The sequence below is a fragment of the Ictidomys tridecemlineatus genome, chromosome 15 (assembly GCF_052094955.1).
Source record: "Ictidomys tridecemlineatus isolate mIctTri1 chromosome 15, mIctTri1.hap1, whole genome shotgun sequence".
Classification (NCBI taxonomy): domain Eukaryota; kingdom Metazoa; phylum Chordata; class Mammalia; order Rodentia; family Sciuridae; genus Ictidomys; species Ictidomys tridecemlineatus.
This window is the reverse complement of record NC_135491.1, coordinates 4,662,656-4,685,036: the sequence shown is the minus strand read 5'-3', so window position 1 is coordinate 4,685,036 and position 22,381 is coordinate 4,662,656. Positions and strand designations below refer to the sequence as shown.

Genomic DNA, 22,381 nt, shown 5'->3' with positions numbered 1-22,381 from the left:
ATGTTTCATGGTTTAGAGACAAAGTATGATTGTTCAACTATATATACCTTCCAGTATATTTTTGCCTCTGGAATAATAATTAATATTTATATTGCCAATCTAAAATATTGAGTGTCTCTTGATTTGATTGAATCCAGAGAGTTGACTGTGATTAGTGCACTACATTTTATTAGGATCTATAAAGTCTCATTTCTAATTCATATTTCTGTATATATTATGCCTTTAAACCAAATACAAAGGTCATACTAGACTAAAATCTTCCTCATATTTGTTATTCATTGAATAGTGATTTCCTGTGGTTTTGGTTGGAACATAATGCTTATTTCAATTCTGTTCTTTATTCTGTATAAGTTATTCCCACTTGGTAAGTTAATCTCCTTTGGAACACCATGTGCAAATTGATCTTAGTTTAACCAGATAAAATTTGTCATTTCAATCTTATTCTTCAGGAATGTCTGATGTTTGATGTACAATTTGTTACCAAGTAGTACAAAAATATCCTTTTGTTGTTGAAAATGTTCCATTCATTTTCTTTCAGATTTAAACCAGAACTGAATCTTTCTATGGTATTGGTGGTGATTGATGTTGTGTCTTCTTCAATATGATCAGGATATACCAGTTGATTCTGAAAAATGGTTGATTTATGCATTCTGTCCACTGCTCACTTTTCATTGCTTCTCCCAGGGTATCACCATCTGATCTTTAATGACGACTTCTCTAAGAAAATCGGGTGGGAATTTTCCCTATGAACATATGCATCTTCTTGTCTTTGCCAATCCCTATGGCTGTTGCTGTGTTTCCAGGATAATCTCAATCTCCTAGCTCAAGAGTTCCTCCTGCCTCAGCCTCCTGAGTCACCACTGGTGTCTACTGGTGCACACCACAGTGTCTGGCTCCAAAAATATAAATGAGTCATTTCACTCATAGAAACCAAACGGTACTGTGCTGGATGACAGAATGGCCTACAGGGACGTGGCAATAGGATTGATGTTCTTATCACAAACAACAGTTGGAATTCTGGGAAATTACTTTCTTCTTTACTATCTAGTCCTCTCCTGCAACAAGTGCCCATTAAGGTCCAAGGATTTGATCCTCAAGCACCTGAGTATAGCCAATTCCCTTGTTATTCTCTCTAATGGAGTTCCCCAGACAATGACAGCCTTGGGGATAAAATATTTTTTGAATGATCTTGGATGCAAACTTATTTCATATATTCAACGTGTAGGCAGGAGTGTTTCCATTAGCATCATCTGCCTCTTGAGTATCTTCCAAAACATCACGGTCAGCCCCAGGAACTCCTGTTGGAGGGATCTTAAAGTAATAGCTCCAAAGCACATTGGCTTCTCTGTATCCCTCTGCTGGATACTTTACATGATGGTAAATTCCATGTTTCCTCTTTATGTGCTTAGCAAATGCAGTGCTGAAAACACAACAGAGAAAACAGATTATGGGTATTGTTCTCTTGTGGGTCGAGACAAAATCATAGAGTCATTATATGCAGCCTTATTTGTATTTCCTGAGGTTGTCTTTTCTATGCTCATAATCTGGTCTAGTGGCTCCATGGTTCTCCTTCTGTACAGGCACAAGCAGCGGGTTTGGCACATTCACAGCATCAAAGTTTCCCCCAGATCCTGCCCTGAGTCCAGAGCCACCCAGAGAATCCTTGTCCTGGTGGGCACCTTTGTGACTTTTCACACCCTCTCCTCCCTATTAAATGCTTATATTGCCCTTTCTTCTAATCTCAATTGGTGGTTGTGGAGGATCACTACCATCATTTCCCTGTGCTTTCCCACTGTGAGTCCCTTTCTTCTCATGATACATGACTCCACAGTATCCAAGGACTGTTTGAACTGGATAAAGAAGAAAATTATCTTTGTCTAATGTACATAAATTTTGAATTTTTGCACAATGCCTAATTTTTTAGTTATTAGTCACCCTCACAACAGAGAAACATGGAAGGGTCACTTGTCTCTCTATTGTAACCATAATGGATATTGGAGTCCTCAGCTGGCTGACTATGGATCTGACTATGGGACATATTGAGCATCATGGAGGGGATTGACCTTGTGTTCTCATCCTGGTGCAACAATCCTTTGAGAGTAACCATTATTTATGATGCTGAGGCACACTAAATAGATTCATTTTCTGTCCTTCAAAGTGAGTTAAATCACATTTGTTAAACAAGGGTTGGACTGCTGCAAACTCTGCCAGACACAAATACAGAGGAAAAATGAGTGGTGGATATTGCTAAAGGACAATTCTTCATGTATTTCTCGTGAATGTTTTAATCTTATTGAAAGCTTGTGTTGTTAGCTTGAAGTTTGTTACAGCAAGAGCCTTGGGAGTTTAGGATATACAGTTTACATTTCTGTAACAGAATTATTTTTTACAAATGGAAATAAAGGTAACATCCCCCTCTGAGGAAATGGTGAGGTGGGTTTTTTAGCTGTTCTGTTTCCCTACATGCAGGGAACCTCAGGTGTGGCCCGACTCCTTTCCTGTGCAACATCCGCCTCGGCCACTCCACACCACCCAGACTGCAGTTGGTTGGCAGAACAGTGCTCCTGCTGCCTGCTATGCCACAGGAAAGGAAGAAGTGCCTAGGGTCTTCCTTAGAGTTTGCACCTCTCTACTGGCATCTATACAAGACTTGCAGCATGATCTCACACTTTCAAACTCTGGGCAATAAAACACAACTATGATACAAAATAAGTAGAGAGATGCTTAGCTATTCCCTCCAACTCTTGTATTTGTTACTTTCTAAATCACAGTCATTTTTGTTAGATAATTTTTTAATATTTGTTTTTTAGTTTTTTGGCGGACACAACATCTTTGTTTGTATGTGGTGCTGAGGATCGAACCTGGGCCATACACATGCCAGGCGAGCACGCCACCGCTTGAGCCACATCCCCAGCCCATCATCATTATACAGAATACATGTACAATGTTGTGAGGAGAAAAAGAAAAAGTGTGCCACATTAGATTGGATAAAGATAAATGATGGGAGGGGAGGGGAGGGGAAGGGGATAGGAAGAGCAGCAGAATAGAATAGACATTATGATTGCTGTGTGTATATAGGTGACTCTTTGACCAGTGTGATTCTACAATCTGTACAATCAGAAAAATGAGAAATTATACCCCAATTTTTTCAAATGTATGAATTGCCAATATCATTGTAATGTAATGTATAGCTAATAAAAAAAGAAAAAATATATATCATCAACACAGACCTTTGCCTGGGGGAGCAGAGAGAAAGCTGCTAGAAGCACCTTCAGAGACACTTTCTCTTTTTCAGGAAATGGAAAGTACTAGTGTTACCAATGCCTTTCACTGTTGAGACTCTCTTTCTTTAACAATGGTGTTTTGCTGACCATTAAAGGGATGACTTCTTTGAAAAAATAAATCACAGTCATCCTATGTAGTTAGGCTGGGTTGTACACAGGAAGACCAAAAGATCCTTGCACAGCAGACAGTGCTCAGTAGAATGTAAGTTGTTGGTGGCAGCAGGGATATGAGACGAATCACAGCAGGAACAATGGGTGGAACACTGCCTCTTGACAAGTGGGTGATGAGAGAGTCCTAATGGGCACACATTCCTAGAGGACCTTTGGAGGTAAAACTCATTATTATACAGGATATAAATTTATTTTCCCTTGATTGCCCTGATAAATCTATTCTTATCACCCATGGTATATCTTCTAAAAATGCCACAGAAGAGAGCATTTTTTGTGAATGCATCTATGAGGAATATTTGAGAGAGCTACAATTTTTTTTTATAATCTTAGCTTATGTAAGAGAATCTTAGCTTATGGAAAAGGCTGAATTGAGCAGAGAAGAGATCCAGATAAGTGAACGACTGAAGTATTAGTATAAATTCCATGGAATATGCTAGTATTTCCAGGTTATCAGAGCGATGTGGTAAAAGTAAGATCTTCAAGGGGAAAAAATAGACTTAGAAAGTACTTACAACATATGTGGAATAAATAGATATTTTTCTAAAATATGTCTTTTGTATGCTTAGAGAATAGAGATGAAATAAAGAGTGTCCCAGAGCAGAGTAGGTAGTGGACCTGGCTGTTCACATTAAGATCTGCTGCATTGAACAATGGAGGGTCTCATGCATTAGTTTTTCCTTATACAGCAGATACAATCGAACATCTTGGATGCATTCCTAAATACATACTACTGAACTACATACACTGTTTTCCTGTATAAGTAAATACACATATGATCAAGATCAGGTTATCTTTAGGGATGCAAAGACATTAATTAATAACAGTAACTTGCAATAACGTAGAACAGTTACAAAACTATATTCTAATGAGAGTGGGGTGAAAGTGCTCTGCTCTCTGGGATTGTACGTTTAAACTGAAGTTGACCACAGATAACTGGCACTGTGATGGTGCACTGCATACCCAATGCTATCATCACGTAGTCAACTAGAAGCAAGGTAGTTTCCCATCTAGAGCAGCTCATTAAATCCACACAAAGGAGACTTCTTTCATTTTAACTTAGCTTAGTCAATACCCGTTTCTTCAGCTCCAAGGCTGACCTGAAGGCAACCGCTGTGCAGCTGTAGCACAGTGAAAATCAGCACCCTAGCAGAGGCTTAAGGGAACAAAATGACCATGGTACACCCTAAAAACCACACACACACACAGAACATTTCTACACTTTACCTGACAGCTTGTTGATACACATTTTTAATATTTTTACCTGACTTAAAACTTGATAAAAATGTGAACACTCTCACTCAAGAGCCATCTGTCAATGAACACCAGTAGCCATTTTGAACAGTGGAGAACGAGGGAGTGACAGTGTATGACTGCACGACACATGACACAAAAGGGCACATGGAAAGTGGGACCACAGGCACAAAATGGTGGTGCAGAGCCTAAAGAAGAAGCCAGGAAAGAAGAAAAGGGCTTGCAGAGCAGTAAGTGTAAACCTGAGTACAGGTTGTGCATGGATAAAGCAATGCCAGGCTTAAGAGTACCAAGGGGAACATGTACAAGGAAGTTAAGGTATAAACATATTGGGTTCTAGGAGGATAAAAATTTCAGGGTGTTCCAGGAACAAAAGAGAACATGACAATGTAGAGTTAAAAGGCAAAGGGAAATAAAGGTTCTGTGGAAATCATGACAAGGGCATGCTGTGAGGAGAGGATAGAGATGGAGGAGGGGGGTCTTGGACGATAATGGATCAAAGCAGACACACAGTGTAAGTGTAGGAGGTGAAGCCTGGGGAGAAGACAGAGGAAAGAGATGCACAGAACATTTGGGGAGTTAGGGAGAGCCACGGGCAGGGGTGGGCTAAAAAATATGGGAGAAAGGACTGGGACAGCATGACAGGTAATGGATCTAGAGCAGGTACCCGGTTCACTGCGGAGCTGACGATGCATGGAAGCTGAGCACTGTGAGACTGAGTTGGTTGGGCAGAGAACACAGGGAAGGGTCTGAAATGTTGGTTCTGGGAGTAGATACAAAGCCAGGAGAGGGAAGACACTTGTGGTGGCATGTGTGGGGGCAGATGAAGTTGAAGTGGGTGGTCCTTGTAATGTTCAGGGCATGGGATATTGGGGCACCCTACAGAGTGGAAGAGGTGAATGCAAGTGAGGGATGATAGATGTTTGGTGGCTCTAAAGGTCACAGGGGTGGAGAGATGAAGCATGTCACAGGGTACATTAATGGACAGAACATCACAGGCCTCCTGACTCTTTTTCTGACCCTGAGCATGGCTCTGTTGCACTGCTTCTCTCTGCACATAGCAGGGACACCTGAGCATGGCACGAGCTGCACCAACTGCACCCAGCTGAGGCCCAAATGCAGAGGAGGAGGATCATCCCGTAGCAGACCATCTGTCCAGGTGCCAGGTGATAGTTTGGGACTTTAGGATGCCCTGGGTCAAGCTTGTGGTTTAAAGCAACAATTATTAAATACGGAACCTTTGGGATGAGAAGTTCTTGTCCCTAATTACATACGATGATCCTCTTTTCTCATGATCTTTTGCCATCTGCTTATCCCTTTGGTGATTTTTATCTTAGATATTTTTTGCCAATTTTTAATCTTAGAAGTTTTTTTTCTTGATTAGTTTTGATAGATCTTATAATAAGTCTTATATAAAAGGCTTTTATCCTATATACATTTTGCAAATATTTTCTATCATTCTGTGGGTGGCTTGTCTTTCTCTTAAGAGTGTATTTCACATTACTCAACTGCAAATTGGTGCAACCACTCTAGGAAATCAGTATGGAGATTTCTTGGGATGAAACTATCCTTTGACCCAGACAGTTATCCCACTCCTTGGGCTATACCCTAAAGACTTAAAAATAGCATATTATACTAATGCAGCCACTTTAATTTTTTATAGCAGTACAATTCACAGTTGCTAAACTGGAAACAACCTAGATGCCCTTCAATAGATGAATGGATAAAAAAAACTGTGGTACATATGCACAAAGAAATATTACTCAGCAATAAAAGAGAATAAAATTATGGCATTTGAAGGTAAATGAAGGGCATTGAAGAGTATCATGATAAGGAAAGTAAGCCAATCCCATCAAACCAGGGTCCAAATGTTTTCTCTGATAAGTGGATGCCAATCCATATGGGGCATGGGATAAGTGGAGGAACTTTGGATGGGGAAAAGGAGATGGGGAGGGGGCAAAGGGGTAGGAAAGATAGTGTAATGAGAGAGACATCATTATCCTAGGTACACACGATTGCATGAATGGTGTGTCTCTACTTGATGCACAACCAGAGAAGTGAAATATTCTGTTCCATTTATGTACAATGAATGGAAGAGATTTCTACTGTCATATATAACTGATTAAAACTAATAAATAAATTTAGAAATACAAAAAGGTATATTTTGCAGATCATATTTAATTGAAACAAAGTTCAACTGACTATTTTTCTTTTGTGAACAGTGCTTGGTTTGTATTCCTGCAAAGTCATTGCCAAAATCAAAGTCACTATGTCATCTCCTAGACTTTTTATAAGGCTTTTAATTCTGTGGTGCATTTGGATTAAGTTTTTTTCGTGAATGGTGTAATTAATAATGGTCCAAGTATCCAATAGGAAGAAAATGAAATAAATTATTGTGTATTCATTCATACACTGGAATACCATTCATATATAGAAATTAGGGCTGATACATGAAGTGAACAGATAACTCAAAAACATTACACTGAATATAGAAGTTGTGACAGACCAGATAATGACCCCAAAGATGTGCACATCCTAATGCCAAGAACCTGTGAATATATTATCTATCACAAAGGGGACATTACAGGGCCTTTTGTCCCCAAAGTACCTAATTTCGACCCAATAGGCTTCCAATTCATCATTGTTCCCATGTTTTCTCCATCTGTGACCTGAATATTCTCCCATTTACCAATTTCAGATACCCCAAGGTTGCTGACATCACAAATTCCCCATCAACCCCACACACCTTCTCTTTGATTCTCAAGACCCACATCACTGAGGCCCAGAGGCCCAGGAGCTTAGTAAATGGACAGATCCTTAGGGAATGAGACCTCTGAAAACAAAACAAGTTATGTTGAACTGCTTCTTCACTTCAAGACAAACAGAACATTCAAGGTATGCTTATCAAAGATGAGACATTAATTAAAACATCACCCACTGAGAAAGTTACAGAATGTGCCAGGAAGTTATGCATGGTTAGATGGTTAGACAAGGAACATTCTGACCCTCACACCTAGGATGATCACCACACGATGTGACTGTGAGATCTCCACAGTGGCCTGTAAACACTTTCCATATCAGTAAAACCTAACAATGGCTCCTCCACTCAGAGCCCCAGCACACCTCAACAATCACCCATAGAGAGCTCACAGCTGGGCACCTCCCTCACCTTTAGAGACAAGGGCTGTCCATACTTCCAGTGCAAATTCTCAGTAAACCTTCACCTGTGCCATGCTTTCTGAAGTGCCCCTCAATTCTGTAAAAGAGGTGGATAACCTAGAAGACTTCCATTTAATATTCCCATCATAGGCCACATGGATGCTTCTAGTGAGGAACAGTGGTTCTCACAGACCCCTCTCAGCTCACTGGCGCCAAGGCCTTCTCAAAACCAGCAAACTCTCTAGGACTACCTCCCTGCAAGTGCCGGTAATTCTGATAACCATCCTGTGGGCTGGGAAGGCAGCATTTGGTAAAGTGATGCTTGATAAAAATGGAAGAGTTTGCTGGTTGATCCAGCTAATGCTGGTCTTTTTACTTCTGAGGAACAACTCTCTGCTAGTGATAGTATTCTGTTTAGACGTCTACCGCTGCTGGGCAATACACATAAAGTCATTTTTGTAAAATAGTGTGATATTATGACTTCCAAAGTAATTTACATCCCATTATAGAAATGAAAACAATGACATCTAATTAAACTTTGACTCTATGACCTTTCTTTTACTCTCCCCTCATTAGACATTCTTCTCAGATACCTTGAGTGATTCTATTTTTTGTTTGTTTGTTTGCTGAACATTACAAAATGATACCACTTAGGAATATGAAATTTAAAATGAACGAAATTTTTGTGGATATTTTTTTCTTTTTGATCTCTTAAAATAATTAAGTGATTAAGTTGCCACTAATGTGACTTGGATAGCAAGGAAGGGAGACGTAACAAAGCCATTCTAAGAAAATAATAGTGGGGAAGAGATGGTGCTTGTATACACAAAAGCAGTCCAGGGAACGCATAGGTTGTTGGTAGGACTTTGTATTGGTGCAGCTACTATGGAATGTTTCCTCAAGATTTCTCAAAAATACTAATAAAGGAACCACAATTTAACCCAGTTCTCTTACTCCTTGGTATATATCCAAGTAATTTAAAATCAGCAGTCTACAGTGTCACACCGCACAATATTTATAGCAGTTCAATTGAAAATAAATAAGACATGGAACCAATATAGGGGCCCTTCAACAGGTGAATGTTTAAAGGATATGTGGTGTATATTTACACAGTGGTGTGTATCTCACCCGTACAGAAGAATCACTTTAGGACATTTACCAGTGAATGGATGAATGAATCTAAAGACTATGATGCTAAGAGAATAATGGCAATCCCCCAAACCAAGGCCAAATGTTTTCCCTGATATGTGGAGGCTAACCCACAATAAAGGTGCAGGGGAGAAGAATACAAGTTCAGTGGAGTAAACAGTGGAATGAAGGAAAGGAGGGTGTGGAACTAGAAAGGACAGTGGAAAGAATCTGACATAACTTTGCTACGTACATATATGAATACGTAAAATGACCTTTTAAAAACAAGTGTGAGAAAATGGCAGAAAGCAGTAAAGAAAGCAAGTTAGGGAGTGGAAAGGGGAAGAGGAGGCACTGGGGACTGAATAGAGCAAGATATAATCCGTGGTTTTATATTTATTGAAAATGGATTCTACTATAATGAATAACTAAAAAGAACCAATTTTTAAAAGTCCAAAGAGCTTTATAAAAACAGATAATTTCGAAATGAAACACAGGCTGGAGAGGGGGTCTATGGCGGTGTTATTGGCATGCCACCACATGCCAATAACACCGCCATATTCAGCAAAAGCCAGAGAGCAGCTTCTTGACAAGCACTTGCACCTCAGTCAAAGCCCACCCACACCCTGCCTCCCCTCATTATGGGGAAGTGGGAGAGGGGCTCATCTAGGAATCTTTGGCATTACAACCTGTGCACCTGCAGGCCCAGTGGAGCCTGCACATTTAATGTAGGCTGAACAGGGATGCACCTGGCCCAGAGGCCTAAACTCACCTTTAGAGCTCTACAGTGGCCAACGACTGGGCTCACTGTTTACTTCTCTGTTTTGGTTCCATCCTTAACACTTCTTCTGGAAGTCTGACCCCAGAGAGTGAGGCTTGGAATCCACAGGCAGCCTGCTCTGATGCCCTGGTTTAGAGGGGAGGGGTGATTAGAGATTCCTCATCCATCCTGGTCCTCTGAGGAAAATAAATCCTCTTATGCTTTCTGAAAACACCTGGAGCCAGGGACCCTAGGCAGGAAAATACAAAGATGGTGACTTTCCCACCCAGACTGATAGCGGAAGAAATATTGCAAAGAGCAGGAACCTGGGTTTCCCCTTGAAAGGCTGAGCAAAGGACTTTAGGGCCATTCAGTGCTAGAAGAACAGGGAGAGGAGCGGCTCAGGCTCAGGAGAGACATGAAGGAGAGTGGAGACTCAAGGCCCAGCTGCCTGAGGGATGGGCTTTATCCATGTCCCCCTCCTCCCGATGGCTCATCCAGCTCTCTTGTATCTCCTCCACACCATGCAAATATCATGACGAGCCCCGCTACTCCCCACCAGGCCATCACAACAGGCTGGTGGGCAAAGGCCAACGGGACAGCAGCCGGCTTGCCGGGAATGCACCTGGCCATGTAGTTCTCACAGTAGGGTGTTTATCTGTCTTGTGTCTAGTGTGGCAAACCCTCTTTGACCATGTTCTTGGAATTCTACAGTCCACTGACAATAGAAGCAGGACAGACACTCTTCCCCAAGTGGTGATTGATCACAGCCTGGAGCACAGCCCAGGGGTCCAGATCATCCTCCCCAGTGGGTAACTATGACTGGCTGAAGAGCCTCCACCCACTCCAGGAACTCCATGTATTCCATCCTCTCCTGCAGGTTTGAAAGTTGGAGTTGGCCCTGCAGATTGCACAATGTATAATGGGTGTCTTGCTCCTACTGATGTCTTCTTGCAGATCTGCTGTGCAGGTCTGCTGCTGCTGTACACAGTACACAGGTGTTTCACGCAGACATTGTTTGGCAACTCATCTTTGAGCATCTACAGGCTCTACTGAGTCCTTTAAGACTCCATGAAAAATAGTGGACAGGGCCTTTGTACCCATCCTCCTGTGAGCTGATTACAGCATTCTCAAGTCCTCATCCCGGAAACCCAGGTCCTTTCTAGTGTTTGGGGCAGGTTTCCTCTTCACAAGGCTCCACAACCTGATGCCTCCACACAGTGCCCCTCAGTAAATGCTCCAAGTAACCCATCCTGTTGGCTACTCCCCAACTGAGTCTTCCTTCCTAGTGACAAGCTCCATCACAAAGACATGGTTGTGATGACAGCATCCGATGTCACAATCAGGAGTACTGGCCCTGAATATGATCTACACTCTCCTTCCCCCAACCTGCCTGGAGATGAGCCCACAGGGCCACCTGATAGGCCTGGATCCATGTCCCAGGCTCTCCCACTGAGGATGGGGATGAAGAAGTATGAGCAAGAAGGCAGAATCTGTATCATTTGGGTCAAGGAAAGCCTGGGTCAAGTCAGGAAAGCCTGGAGTCCAGTGAGACACACAAACCCTCTGTGAGTCCCACACAGGTCACAAGTCTCTATCCTGATTTTTCCATAGGAGATCCTGTCAGCTTCAATGGATCAAGCCAAAGCAATAGCCTCTGAAAAACTCAACAATTTTATTAATTTTTAAAAAACTTTATTTAGTTATTATTTTTATGTGGTGCTGGGGGTCTAACCCAGGGCCTCTCACATGGTAGGTCAGGGCCCTACCCTGGAGCTATAACCCCGGCCCTTATTCTGAAGTTACTAACAAGGAACTCATAATTGCCTTAGTAATTAACAAGTGTGGAGAAAGTTTTTCAGCCTTGTCCTGGGCTCCCCAGGCCTGCACTGTCCTTGCCTCTCCAGGTGAAGTGATAATTGCAGCCCTGAGGGGAAGTGAGGTCACTGGAGCACAGACCTTTATCTCAGGGTGCAGCTGCCTCCAACCTCCATGCTGGCTGTCAGGACCTCACACTGAGCCCACCACCTTGCACACAAGAAGCACAGTGAGTGTTTTCTATTTCAGTCTTTTGTTTCAGCAGATTGAGTAAGGAAAGAAAGTCTGCAGGTGTGCTCATGACTGCAGAGAAATCCTGGGGTGAAAACAGAGTTGGTGGGAAGGTCGACAAGGGAGAGGAATAATTCCTTCATTATGAGCTCAGTAGTAAAAAGAGAAGTGTCCCTGACCTGATATCAATTCTTCATGGCTCCTAAAGTTATTTAATAAAATATACACTGAGGTTGTTTGGGAAAATACCATTGGCAGTGAATTGTCATTTCGAAGGGACTTAAGGACTGTAGATAGCGACTAACATGCTCTCCACATTACTTTAAAAAACTCAGAATATATTTTAAACTGCTTTGATGGCTGTGTGTATAAGGCTTTCATGTCTATTTAAAGATAATCCTGTAAATGTAAAGATCACCTCATCCTGTGCAGAAACCAAGACTAGGGACTATTTCTGGAATAAAGTGTTCTTTCCCAACTCTACATTACAATCCACCCAGTGGAGACAGGAATTGTGTCTCATCAGAATCCCTGTGCTGAGATGGCTCTAGCGTGACTTCTCTCCCTGCTGAACTTTAAGAGAAGGTAACATTATAACAATGACAACCGGACACTAGTCAGCAGTACCAAGTAAATCTGGTAAATTCTCTGGTTTAATAATATTCCAATACTAACCACAAACTCAGGACAGTCTCCTTTTTATTTCAGTTCATTCCATGCAGCAGATTTCACATCCTCCATCTTCTGCTGTCATATCCTGTGTATTGAAATGTCCTGCACAAATCATCTTTCACCACTATCAGTTTCACTGATGTATGTATCAGTGCACAGAATATTTCAGCCTGAAATCACTGAGGGCTTCAGTTTTATCCTAAACTACTTCATCAGATATTAATGACTCATGGGCCATTATTTAAGAGCAAAGTAAAATTATTGAATAATTCATTTATAGATTTCACTGTTCTTTTATTCCTGGAATGATAATGTGAGCAACAGAAAGTCTCGTGGTCCATTTTCAGAATCCAGTGTTAAGCTTTAAAAGTACAGTGACTTGAGATATGAGAAAGGAGCCTGGCAGGAAAGCAGAGTGAAAAGTCACAAACAGAAAACACAGGAGTTAAAACTCCATGTAAAAATGGACATTTGTCTGTTTATTGTGCATTTTGTTTTATAATACTACAGAAATGTTTTTTTTTTGGTATTCTAAAAATGCCATTGCTTATCTTTAAAATTTGGGTCAGAAATCCACTGAGATCTAATTTGTTGTATGGTATGAATGGTGATTGAAATTCCTTTTCCTATGTGATCAGCATGTATCAGTTCATTCTGAAACATTAAATGCTAAATTCTTTCCATGCATTTGCTCTCACTTTTCATTGTTCCTCCCAACTTGGCATAATGTGATCATCTAGGCCACTTTCCTACAAAGCATATTTCTCCCCATCAACATGTGCATCTTGAGGTATTTACAATCCCACGGGTGCATGCAATGAAAGATACTGTTGGTGTCAAAAATTACTTTAAGATGGGGAGCTCACTACATTGCTCAGACTGGATTCTAGGTTCCAGTGAATCTCCTGCCTCAGCCCCACAGGTAACAAGTGGATACAGATTCTCACCACTGTGCTTGGATACAGCTATTGTTAATGAGTAATTTTGCTCATATGCGGAACTGTTGCTATCATTCAAAGGGAAATATGATGAATGAAAGAATAGACTCCAGAGATATGGTTATGGGACTGATGTTCTTATCAGAGACTGCAGTAGGAATCCTGGGAAATTTCTCTCTGCTTTATTATCATTTAATTCTCTTCTGCAATGTGTACACCCTGAGGTCCAGAGATTTGATTCTCAGGCACCTGATCATAGCCAACTCCTTGGTGCTTCTCAGTAGAGGAATTCCCCAGACAATGAAAGCTTTTGGGGTGAAATATTTCCTCAGTGATTTTGGATGCAAATTAATTTTGTATATATATCGAGTGGGAAGGAGTATGTCCATTTTCATCACCTGCCTCTTGAGCATCTTCCAGAACATCACCATTAGCCCCATGAACTCCTGTTGGAAGGATCTCAAAGGAAGAGCTCCCAGGTACATTGGCTTCTCCATTTCCCTCTGCTGGGTACTGTACATGGTGGTGAATTTCATTTTTCCTCTCTATATGCTCAGCAAATGGAACAGTGTAAACAAGACAGACAAGAGAGATTATGGTTACTACTCTTACACAGATCATGACATTATCACAGATTCATTATATGCAGCCTTATTTGTATTTCCTGAAGTTGTCTTTTCCATGCTCATGATCTGGTCCAGTGGCTCCATGGTTCTCCTTCTGTACAGGCACAAGCAGAGGGTTCAGCACATTCACAGCATCAAAGTTTCCCCCAGAACCTCCCCTGAGTCCAGAGCCACTCAGAGAATCGTTGTCCTGGTGGGCACCTTTGTGACTTTCCACACCCTCTCCTCCCTAATACATTTATACATTGCTATTTTTTCCAACCTCATTTGGTGGGTGGTGGACACCAATGCCCTGATATCCTTGTGTTTTCCCACTGTCAGCCCCTTTCTTCTCATGAGCCATAAATCCACTGTATCCAAACTATCCAGGCTCTGCTTTGTCTGCATAAAAAATTAAAAATCTATGTTTGTGCTGTGGAAAATACCTATAATCACCACAAAATGGGAGACCAAGAGAGGAGTACCACAAGTGGAAGGACCCTCAACAATGTAGACGCTGCCTCAAAAATTAGAAATTAAAAAGGCTGCAGATGATGCTCAGGGACAAGGCTGGGCTCAATCACCAGTTTCAAAACATAATTTAAAGTATGGTAACTACATAATTGTATCATAACTACATAAGTTACCTATTTTTTCACAAATATTTAAGTGTTTCATTGTTCTTCACACTGAAAACATCAACAGAGAAATGGTTGGAAGAGTCATTGTCTTTCTATTGCAAACCCTAAAGAGCACTGGGGTCCTCAGCTGGCTGACTGTGATACCCACATGGCCGTTGTGGAAGGGAACAAAGCTGGTGGTCTTCACCCTACACACAGCACCCTGAAGTCAGCCATCCTAATTCCTGTTGCTGGAGACACATGGAATGAATTAGTTCCCAGGCTTCCAGGTCAGTTGAATTACAACTTTTGACTAAGTGCTGAACTCCTGGAAAGACTGCCTGAAACAAATGCAATGTAGAAATGAGAGGTGTATTTTTTGGAGAATAATTCTCCTTAGCATTTCAATAAGTTTATAATTACCAGAAAAATTTTGTTCCAGAATGTTAAGTTTTGAAAAGAGACCTTGGGAGGACAGATTTAGCATCAACTGCCAGAATTAAGAAGAGAATTGTTTTCTGCAGTTTCTTCAAGGAACAAGGTAGGTTTGTCAGCAGTTCTCCTTAAAAGTTTTGTTTTCCTGTGTGTGGGTATCCTCAGTTGTGATGCAAACTCCTTTCCTGTGCAGTGGCCACCTGGGACACTCCATGTCACCCAGATTGCAGTTTGCAGGAATAAGAGAAGCTGGTGGGCACAGAGTGCTCCTGCTGCCTGCTGTGCCACAAGGAAGGAAGGACCTGGTTTCTCATCTAGGGGTTGCACCTGTTCAGCTGGGAGCTCTACAACAGTAGCAGTGGAATCTCACACTCTGACATGTTGTTAAAATATCCACAGATGCATTTCAGTGCACATAGATAAATGGCCACGTCCTCACCTACACTCTTTTTTTCCCCACTGTACTGGGGGTTGAACAGAGAGTCATTAACCACTGAGCCACATGCCTAGCACTTGTTTATAGTTTTATTTATTTTTTGCTTTATTGAGACATGGTCTCACTCAGTTGTATAAAGCCCTTCTAAGTTTCTTAGGCTGGCTTTGAACTTGTGATTCTCCTGCCTCAGCTTCCCAACCACTGGGATTAGAGGTATGTCCCACCACTCCCAGCCTCAGCTACAATCTTAAAAAGTAGCTCTTGCCACTCTCTAAGTCAGAATACATTTACATATTGAGGCTAGATTGTATTCTTAGGAGAACCCATTTATCTGTAAACAGTGAAGTTGCTGGTTCAGGCAGGGACATGGGAAATATCAGAGCAGGACCCACAGGTGGGGAACTGAGCTCAGAGTAAAACTGTTTGGATGAGAGTTCAGTGGGGCCCTTTTACAGTCATCTCTGGGTAAACTGCCACATTCTCCCAGGGCCAAATATTCCCGAGGACCAGTATGAGGACAAGCTGCCCACTCAGCACAGGTCTTGCAGTGGCAAGTGATTAAAGATGAGCTGCACAGTGGACACCACCTTTTCTGGGTGATCTTCAGGCTGTCCCTAGAGAGCAGAACCACTGGTGTGAACTTGCTTTCCACCTGTTCTGTCATCTCAGTTAGGGTCGCTGGTGGATAGTGGCCACTGCAGTGCTGTGCAGGTGCAGTGCAGCTGGGAGGTGACATCGTCCTGGACAGTCATCACCTCTGTGACCAAAGTTCTGCAGGATTCTGGCCTGGGGGCTCTGGAGCACATTTAGGGGTGTGGGGCTGTGGTTACTTTCTGGATGGGGCCACAGAGGGAGAAGGTACCAGGTCTATGAGGAAAGTAGCCATTTATAGCAGTTTGTGAGCATTGTTATCACAAATACAGGTAGGGTGCTGTCCAGTTCTCTTATTCATCTATTCCAGTGATAATGAGGTTTCTCGCCTTTACTTTGTGAGGGTTCTGAATGATACTGCCTATTAAATGGTGAATGCACCTTGCGTTTCCAAGGTAATAGCTCTTTGGTTTTAATGGATCATTTATCTTTACAATAATATTTCAGTTTTTAAAAGCGAGCTGTATTTATGAATATTCAAGAATATGGTACAGAATTCTAATACAACCCTGCTCCCTGTACAGTCTCCATAACTGTAACATCTGGAATCCGTATGATCTGTGTGACAGCATTAAACTGGATGTAGATCATTCTTAGCCAAAGTCCACTGTTTACTTTGTAGTTCACTCTTTGTTGTACCTGCGTATGGAACAGGAAAAATGCATAGTGTTAGAACCCATTTTGCTGTATTCTACTGTAGTGATCGCACCCTAATGATCCCTTGTGGTTTACCTATACATTCCTTCCTTTATCTCATGGAAGATTATGGAAAATCACAATATGGCACCAACAGTAGCTCAGTTCCTGTGAGTCTCCTAGGCTATGTCACAAGATGCTGGATGATATTAGGGGAAGAATGTGTGTGAGAGGAAGAGGTGACGTGGTGAGGTGTATTCTAAATATCTATTAGGCCCATTGGGTTTATAGTACTATTTATGTTGGTAATATCTTTGTTGATTTTATCTTTGGATGACCTATATATTGGTGATAAAAGTGTGTTAACATCACTAGGTAATATTTTATTGCAGTCTATCTGGAATTTAATATCAAGAATTATGTCTTTTAATGTGTCCAGACATTTGGGGCCGGTATATTTACTACTGTTATTTCTTCTGGTTGAATTGTTCCCTTTACCAGAATGTACCGTCCTTCTGTGGTTATTTTTTGCTTGAAATCTCCTTTGATTTTATCTGAGAATGGCTAGCTCCTCCTGATTATTTTCAGATTCCATTTGTATGATATGTAAATGTCCTTTTACACACTTCAGCCTGTGGGCATCTTTGCTATGTGATCAGTCTCTTGCAAACAGCATCCAGTTGGATCTTGTATTTTGATTTATTCTGCTAATCTTTGCCTTTTAATTGGCTAGTAGAGGCCATTTATTTGCAGAGTTAGTGTGAATATAAGTTTGCACTTTCCTGACATTTTTGTTTATTTGCCATATTTTATTTGGTTTTGATTTTCATTTAGTTGTTTACTCTTATAGTGGGCCTCACCACGTGAGACCTTTTTTGTTTGTTCTAGGATTTCTCTGTGTGCAGCATATCTTTGAATAGTCTTCATAGTTCTTGCTTTGTGGTCATGACTTCTTTTATTATAGCTCCATCATGCAATGTTTTAATTTCCCCACTCATTTTGAAACACATTTTTTTTGGTGTAGCAATTTAGCTGGAAATTCTTTTTTGAGCTTGGAATATGTCATTCTAGTCTTTCCTTGATATTGGTGTCTGAGTTGAGAAGTCAAAGGTGAATCTTATTGATTTGCCACTAAATGTGACCTGATGTGTTTTTTTCTTGCAGATTTTAATATTGTGTCTTAATTTTCAGCGTAGATTATGATGTGTCTTGCAGTGTCTCTTTTGGCATTGTGTATTTGTGGTCATTTATGATTTCCTGTGTGTTGATTCCTATCTAATTTCTTTTGAGAACTGTTTTATATCTCTATGTCATTGTGTAAAGATTGTTGTTGATATTTTTGTAGGTATACATTAAGTTTTTAAAATAGTTTTTATTTTATGTTCAGTTATATTCCTATCCAAATCATGGGTGGTCTTTCCATCTTCTACATTCTACTTCAATTTTTCTGTATTGTTTCTAGTTTTAATTTTAGAGGTCCTACACATCCTGGATTAGATTTATCCATAGGTATTCTAATTTTTATTTTATTGTGAATGGATTCACTTTCATAATTTAATTTTCAGTAGATTCATTGTTTTTTAATCTTTTACTGATTTTATTTGTTTTAAATAAATGACAGCAGTGGAATGCATTACAATTTTTATTACACATATAGAGCACAATTTTTCATATCTCTGTATATAGAGTGTGTTCACACCAATTCATACTTTTATACATGTACTTTTCTTTTCTGTTTTTTGCATTGCAATCCTTAATACACATATATTCCACATTTTTATATCTGTTTGTATATAAAGTATATTGACACCTAATTGATGTCTTCATACATGTTCTTTGTATAATGATGTTCATCACATTCCACCATTCTTGCTATTCCCCTGCCCCTGCCTTTCCCTCCCACCCCTCTTCCTTATCTAGAATTCATCTAATCCTCTCATGCTCTTTCTCCCTACCCCACTATGAGTCAGTCTCTTTATATCAGAGAAAACCTTCAGCATTTTTTTTTTGTGATTGGCTAACTTCACTTAGAAATATCTTCTCCAATTGAATCCATTTACCTGCAAATTCCATGATTTGATTCCTTTTAATGCTGAATAAAATTCCATTTTTTAAATTCATTCATTCACTGAAGAACATTTAGGTTGGCTCCACAGTTTACCTACTGTGAATTGTGCTGCTATGCATATTGATGTGGCTATGTCCCTATAGTGTGCTGTTTTTAGGTGCTGTGGGAATAGTCCAAGGAGAGGAATAGCTGGGTAAAATGCTGGTTCCATTCCCAGATTTCCAAGGAATCTCCTATTTCTTTCCGTATTGGCTGCACCAATTTGCAGTCCCACCACCAATGTATGAGTGTACCTTTTTTTTGCCACATCCTTATCAACACTTATTGTAGTTTGTCTTCATAATACCTACCTGGAGTGAGATGAAGTCTTAAAGTAGTTTTTATTTGCATTTCTCAGATTGCTAGAGATGATGAACATTTTTCCATACATTTGTTGATTGATTGCATATCATTTTCTGAGAAGAGATGAAGTCTGGAGTGAGATGAAGTCTTAAAGTAGTTTTTATTTGCATTTCTCAGATTACTAGAGATGATGAACATTTTTCCATATATTTGTTGATTGATTGCATATCATCTTCTGAGAAGAGGTCTGTTCTGTTCAGGTCCTTGGCCCACTTGTTGATTGGGTAATTTGGTTTTTTGGTTCTTAGCTTTTTGAGTTCTTTGTATACCCTATAGATTAGTGCTCTATCTGATGTGTAAGAGGTAAACATTTGCTCCTAGGATATAGGCTCTCTGTTCACCTCACAGATTGTTTCTTTTGCTGAGGAGAAACTTTTTAGTTTGATTCCATCCCATTTATCGATTCTTGGTTTTAATTGTGCTATAGAAGTCTTATTAAGGAAGTTGGGGCCTAATTCCACATGATGAAGTTTAGGGCCTACTTTATCTTCTATTAGAACAGAGTCTCTGATTTAATTCCTAAGTGCTTGATCCATTTTGCGTTAAGTTTTGTGCATGAGATAGTGGTTTAATTTCATTTTGATGCATATGGATTTCCAGTTTTCCCAGCACCATTTGTTGAAGATGCTATCATTTCTCCAGTGCATGTTCTTGGCACCTTTGTATAATAAAAGATAATTGTAATTTTGTGGGTGAGTCTCTGTGTCCTCTATTCTGTATCATTGATCTATCAGTTTGTTTCAGTGCCAATACCATGTTACTTTTGTTACTATTGCTCTGTAGTATAGTTTAAAGTCTGGTATAGCAATACCATCTGCTTCACTCTTCCTGCTAAGGATTGCTTTACCTATTCTGGGTCTCTTATTTTTCCAGATGAATTTCATAATTGTTTTTTTTCTATTTGTATGAGGAATGCCATTGGGATTTTGGTCAGAAATGCATTAAATATGTACAGTGTTTTTGGTAGTATGGTCATTTTGATAATATTAAATCTGCCTATCCAAAAGCAAAGTGGATCTTTTTATCTTCTATGGTCTTCTTTGATTTTTCTCTTTATTATTCTGTAGTTTTCATTGTATAGATCTTTCACCTTTTTCTTTACATTGATTCCCAAGTATCTTATACATTTCCAGGAAATTTCTCTGTACTTTATTATCATTTAGTGCTTTCCTGCAGTGGGTGCATATTAAGGTCCACAGATTTGTTTCTTGGGCAACTTATGGTAGCCAACTCTTTGGTCATTCTTGCTAGAGGAATTCCCCACACAGTGACGTGCATGAAGATCTTGTCCATTATTTTTCATGAAATCTTGAAGGGGCCAGTGCTGCCTGGAGACATTCAAAGATGAGCTGCTTAACTACAACTGCATTGCTCTCTGGTATAGCAGCAGTTGACATAAATGGTAGAGCTCTAGAAGACATTAGCTGATCATAAACAGCAGTTTGCAGAGCAGAAGCAAGATATCCAGCAAATGTGTGTAATCCATAGGGTCAATGCCAAGTTTCAAACCTGCAGGAGAGAATAGAACACTTGGAGTTCCTGGAGTGGGTGGAATCCCTGCAGCCAGCCACAGTGACCTGCTGGGCAGGATGATCTGGACCTCTGGGCTGCATTCCAGGATTTGGATCATCAGCCCATATCTCAGGAGCTGGCCGCCTCCCTGCAGCACACATGTTGGTCAGAGAGGCCTCTGCACTGAGGTCACCATCCTGCTAGAGAGGAAGAGCCTGGAGAGTGACTCAGGGTGAGTGTGAGAGCAGCATCTGTGAGAAGAGACCCATCAAGAGTCTGGGTAAGTGATCACAGCTGAAAAGGGGACACTCGATTGAACCCTGCAGAAGCCAAAGCCCCGCAAGTATTAAAATGGTTGATGAAGAATGGCTCTAGGTAGCAAAGATAAATGGGTCCTAGATGCCAAACCATCAGGAATCCTAATTTAACTAAGTATGATTCTTACTGACAGAGATTGCTGTCGTTTAGAGAAAATGAAAATTAAATGTGATTTTCAAGGTGTACAAGGAGGTTTTTTAAAGTCACCCAACTGCTCATTTTACCTTACTGGAATTCTACACTAAATCTTCATGATTTCTAGGTCCAGACTCATAGTATCTCCCTGCCTGTGTGTGGAGTAGAGGAGCTCACATGAATCTTCTTAGTTCTGTGCAGAGAGAGAGCTGATGGTGACTGCTTGGGCAGGACATTTTCTCTGACTCTCAGCATGGTGCAGACAAGGGAAATAGGAATTGTACCAATCTTGAAATCATCACAATTGAAGGATAATGGGGCCTTTCATCTATACTGTGGAAAGGAACATGTATGGAAAAGTGGACAAGGTTATTACAGAATTCTATTACCACCTGTAAGAGCTTTATATTTTTTTATGTCATATATCTTCTGATTATAGTGAATGCCCCATGTGGCATAGGAATCTGATAGTGGAGCAGGGTGTGAATGTGCAGGGGACATAGGAAAGATATTCTCCATCTATTCAGTAACATGTGAACCTAATTTTTTTACCCAATATATTTTGTTAATTATATTCATTCACATCAATGCAGATATTCTAGTATTTTGACTTTTAAATGACCACATATACCAATTTTCATCAATCTCTCCTATTGTAATATCATTTACTATTCTTACCTCTTTGAAATATTTTTAGATATTAAATAACTCACATTTGTGTCTTCTGAAGAAGTGAATATTTTGTTCCTATGCTAATCTCTTTAATCACGTATTACTTCTTGATATTCCAAGAAATAGTACATGGCCTTGGAATGTTGCAAAATTTCTGTGACAGTGGCCATTGAGCTATGTTCCTAACATACAATTGTAGGAGTCATGGGCAGCTGTCCTGATGTGCAGCCATTCTTGCCTCACTGCAGGTAGCTCACCGTGGGACAGGTGCCTGTAGGGCTAGAGTTTCCTCAGTGCATCTGCAGTTATTAAAATATCTAAATGTTCCTTCATAATTGATCTTGTACATATAATAACTATTTATATCGAAATAAAAATATTTTATAATGAAAAGTTAAAAATACCATTGGTTTTGAAGACAATAGGAATATAGACAAATGAAAGTAAATATGAGCTGGATTGATAGAAGAACCTACTCA

At 40.3% G+C, this 22,381-nt stretch overlaps 2 protein-coding genes across 2 annotated transcripts; both read left to right on the top strand.

The window, feature by feature from the left end:
* Positions 1-957: 957 nt before the first annotated feature.
* LOC144371112 (vomeronasal type-1 receptor 4-like) lies at positions 958-1,881 on the top strand. The gene has a single exon (XM_078033321.1). It carries the CDS (start codon positions 958-960, stop codon positions 1,879-1,881), a length of 924 nt encoding a protein of 307 aa, XP_077889447.1.
* An 11,648-nt stretch (positions 1,882-13,529) lies between these two features.
* Positions 13,530-14,435, top strand: LOC144371006 (vomeronasal type-1 receptor 4-like). The gene has a single exon (XM_078033068.1). The coding sequence runs from the start codon at positions 13,530-13,532 to the stop codon at positions 14,433-14,435; it is 906 nt and encodes a 301-aa protein (XP_077889194.1).
* The last annotated feature ends 7,946 nt before the right edge of the window (positions 14,436-22,381 follow it).

Bases quoted from the DNA above. Each gene is read 5' to 3' on its own strand.
- LOC144371006 (XM_078033068.1), top strand. From the start codon at position 13,530: ATGGTTATGGGACTGATGTTCTTATCAGAGACTGCAGTAGGAATCCTG.
- LOC144371112 (XM_078033321.1), top strand. From the start codon at position 958: ATGGCCTACAGGGACGTGGCAATAGGATTGATGTTCTTATCACAAACA.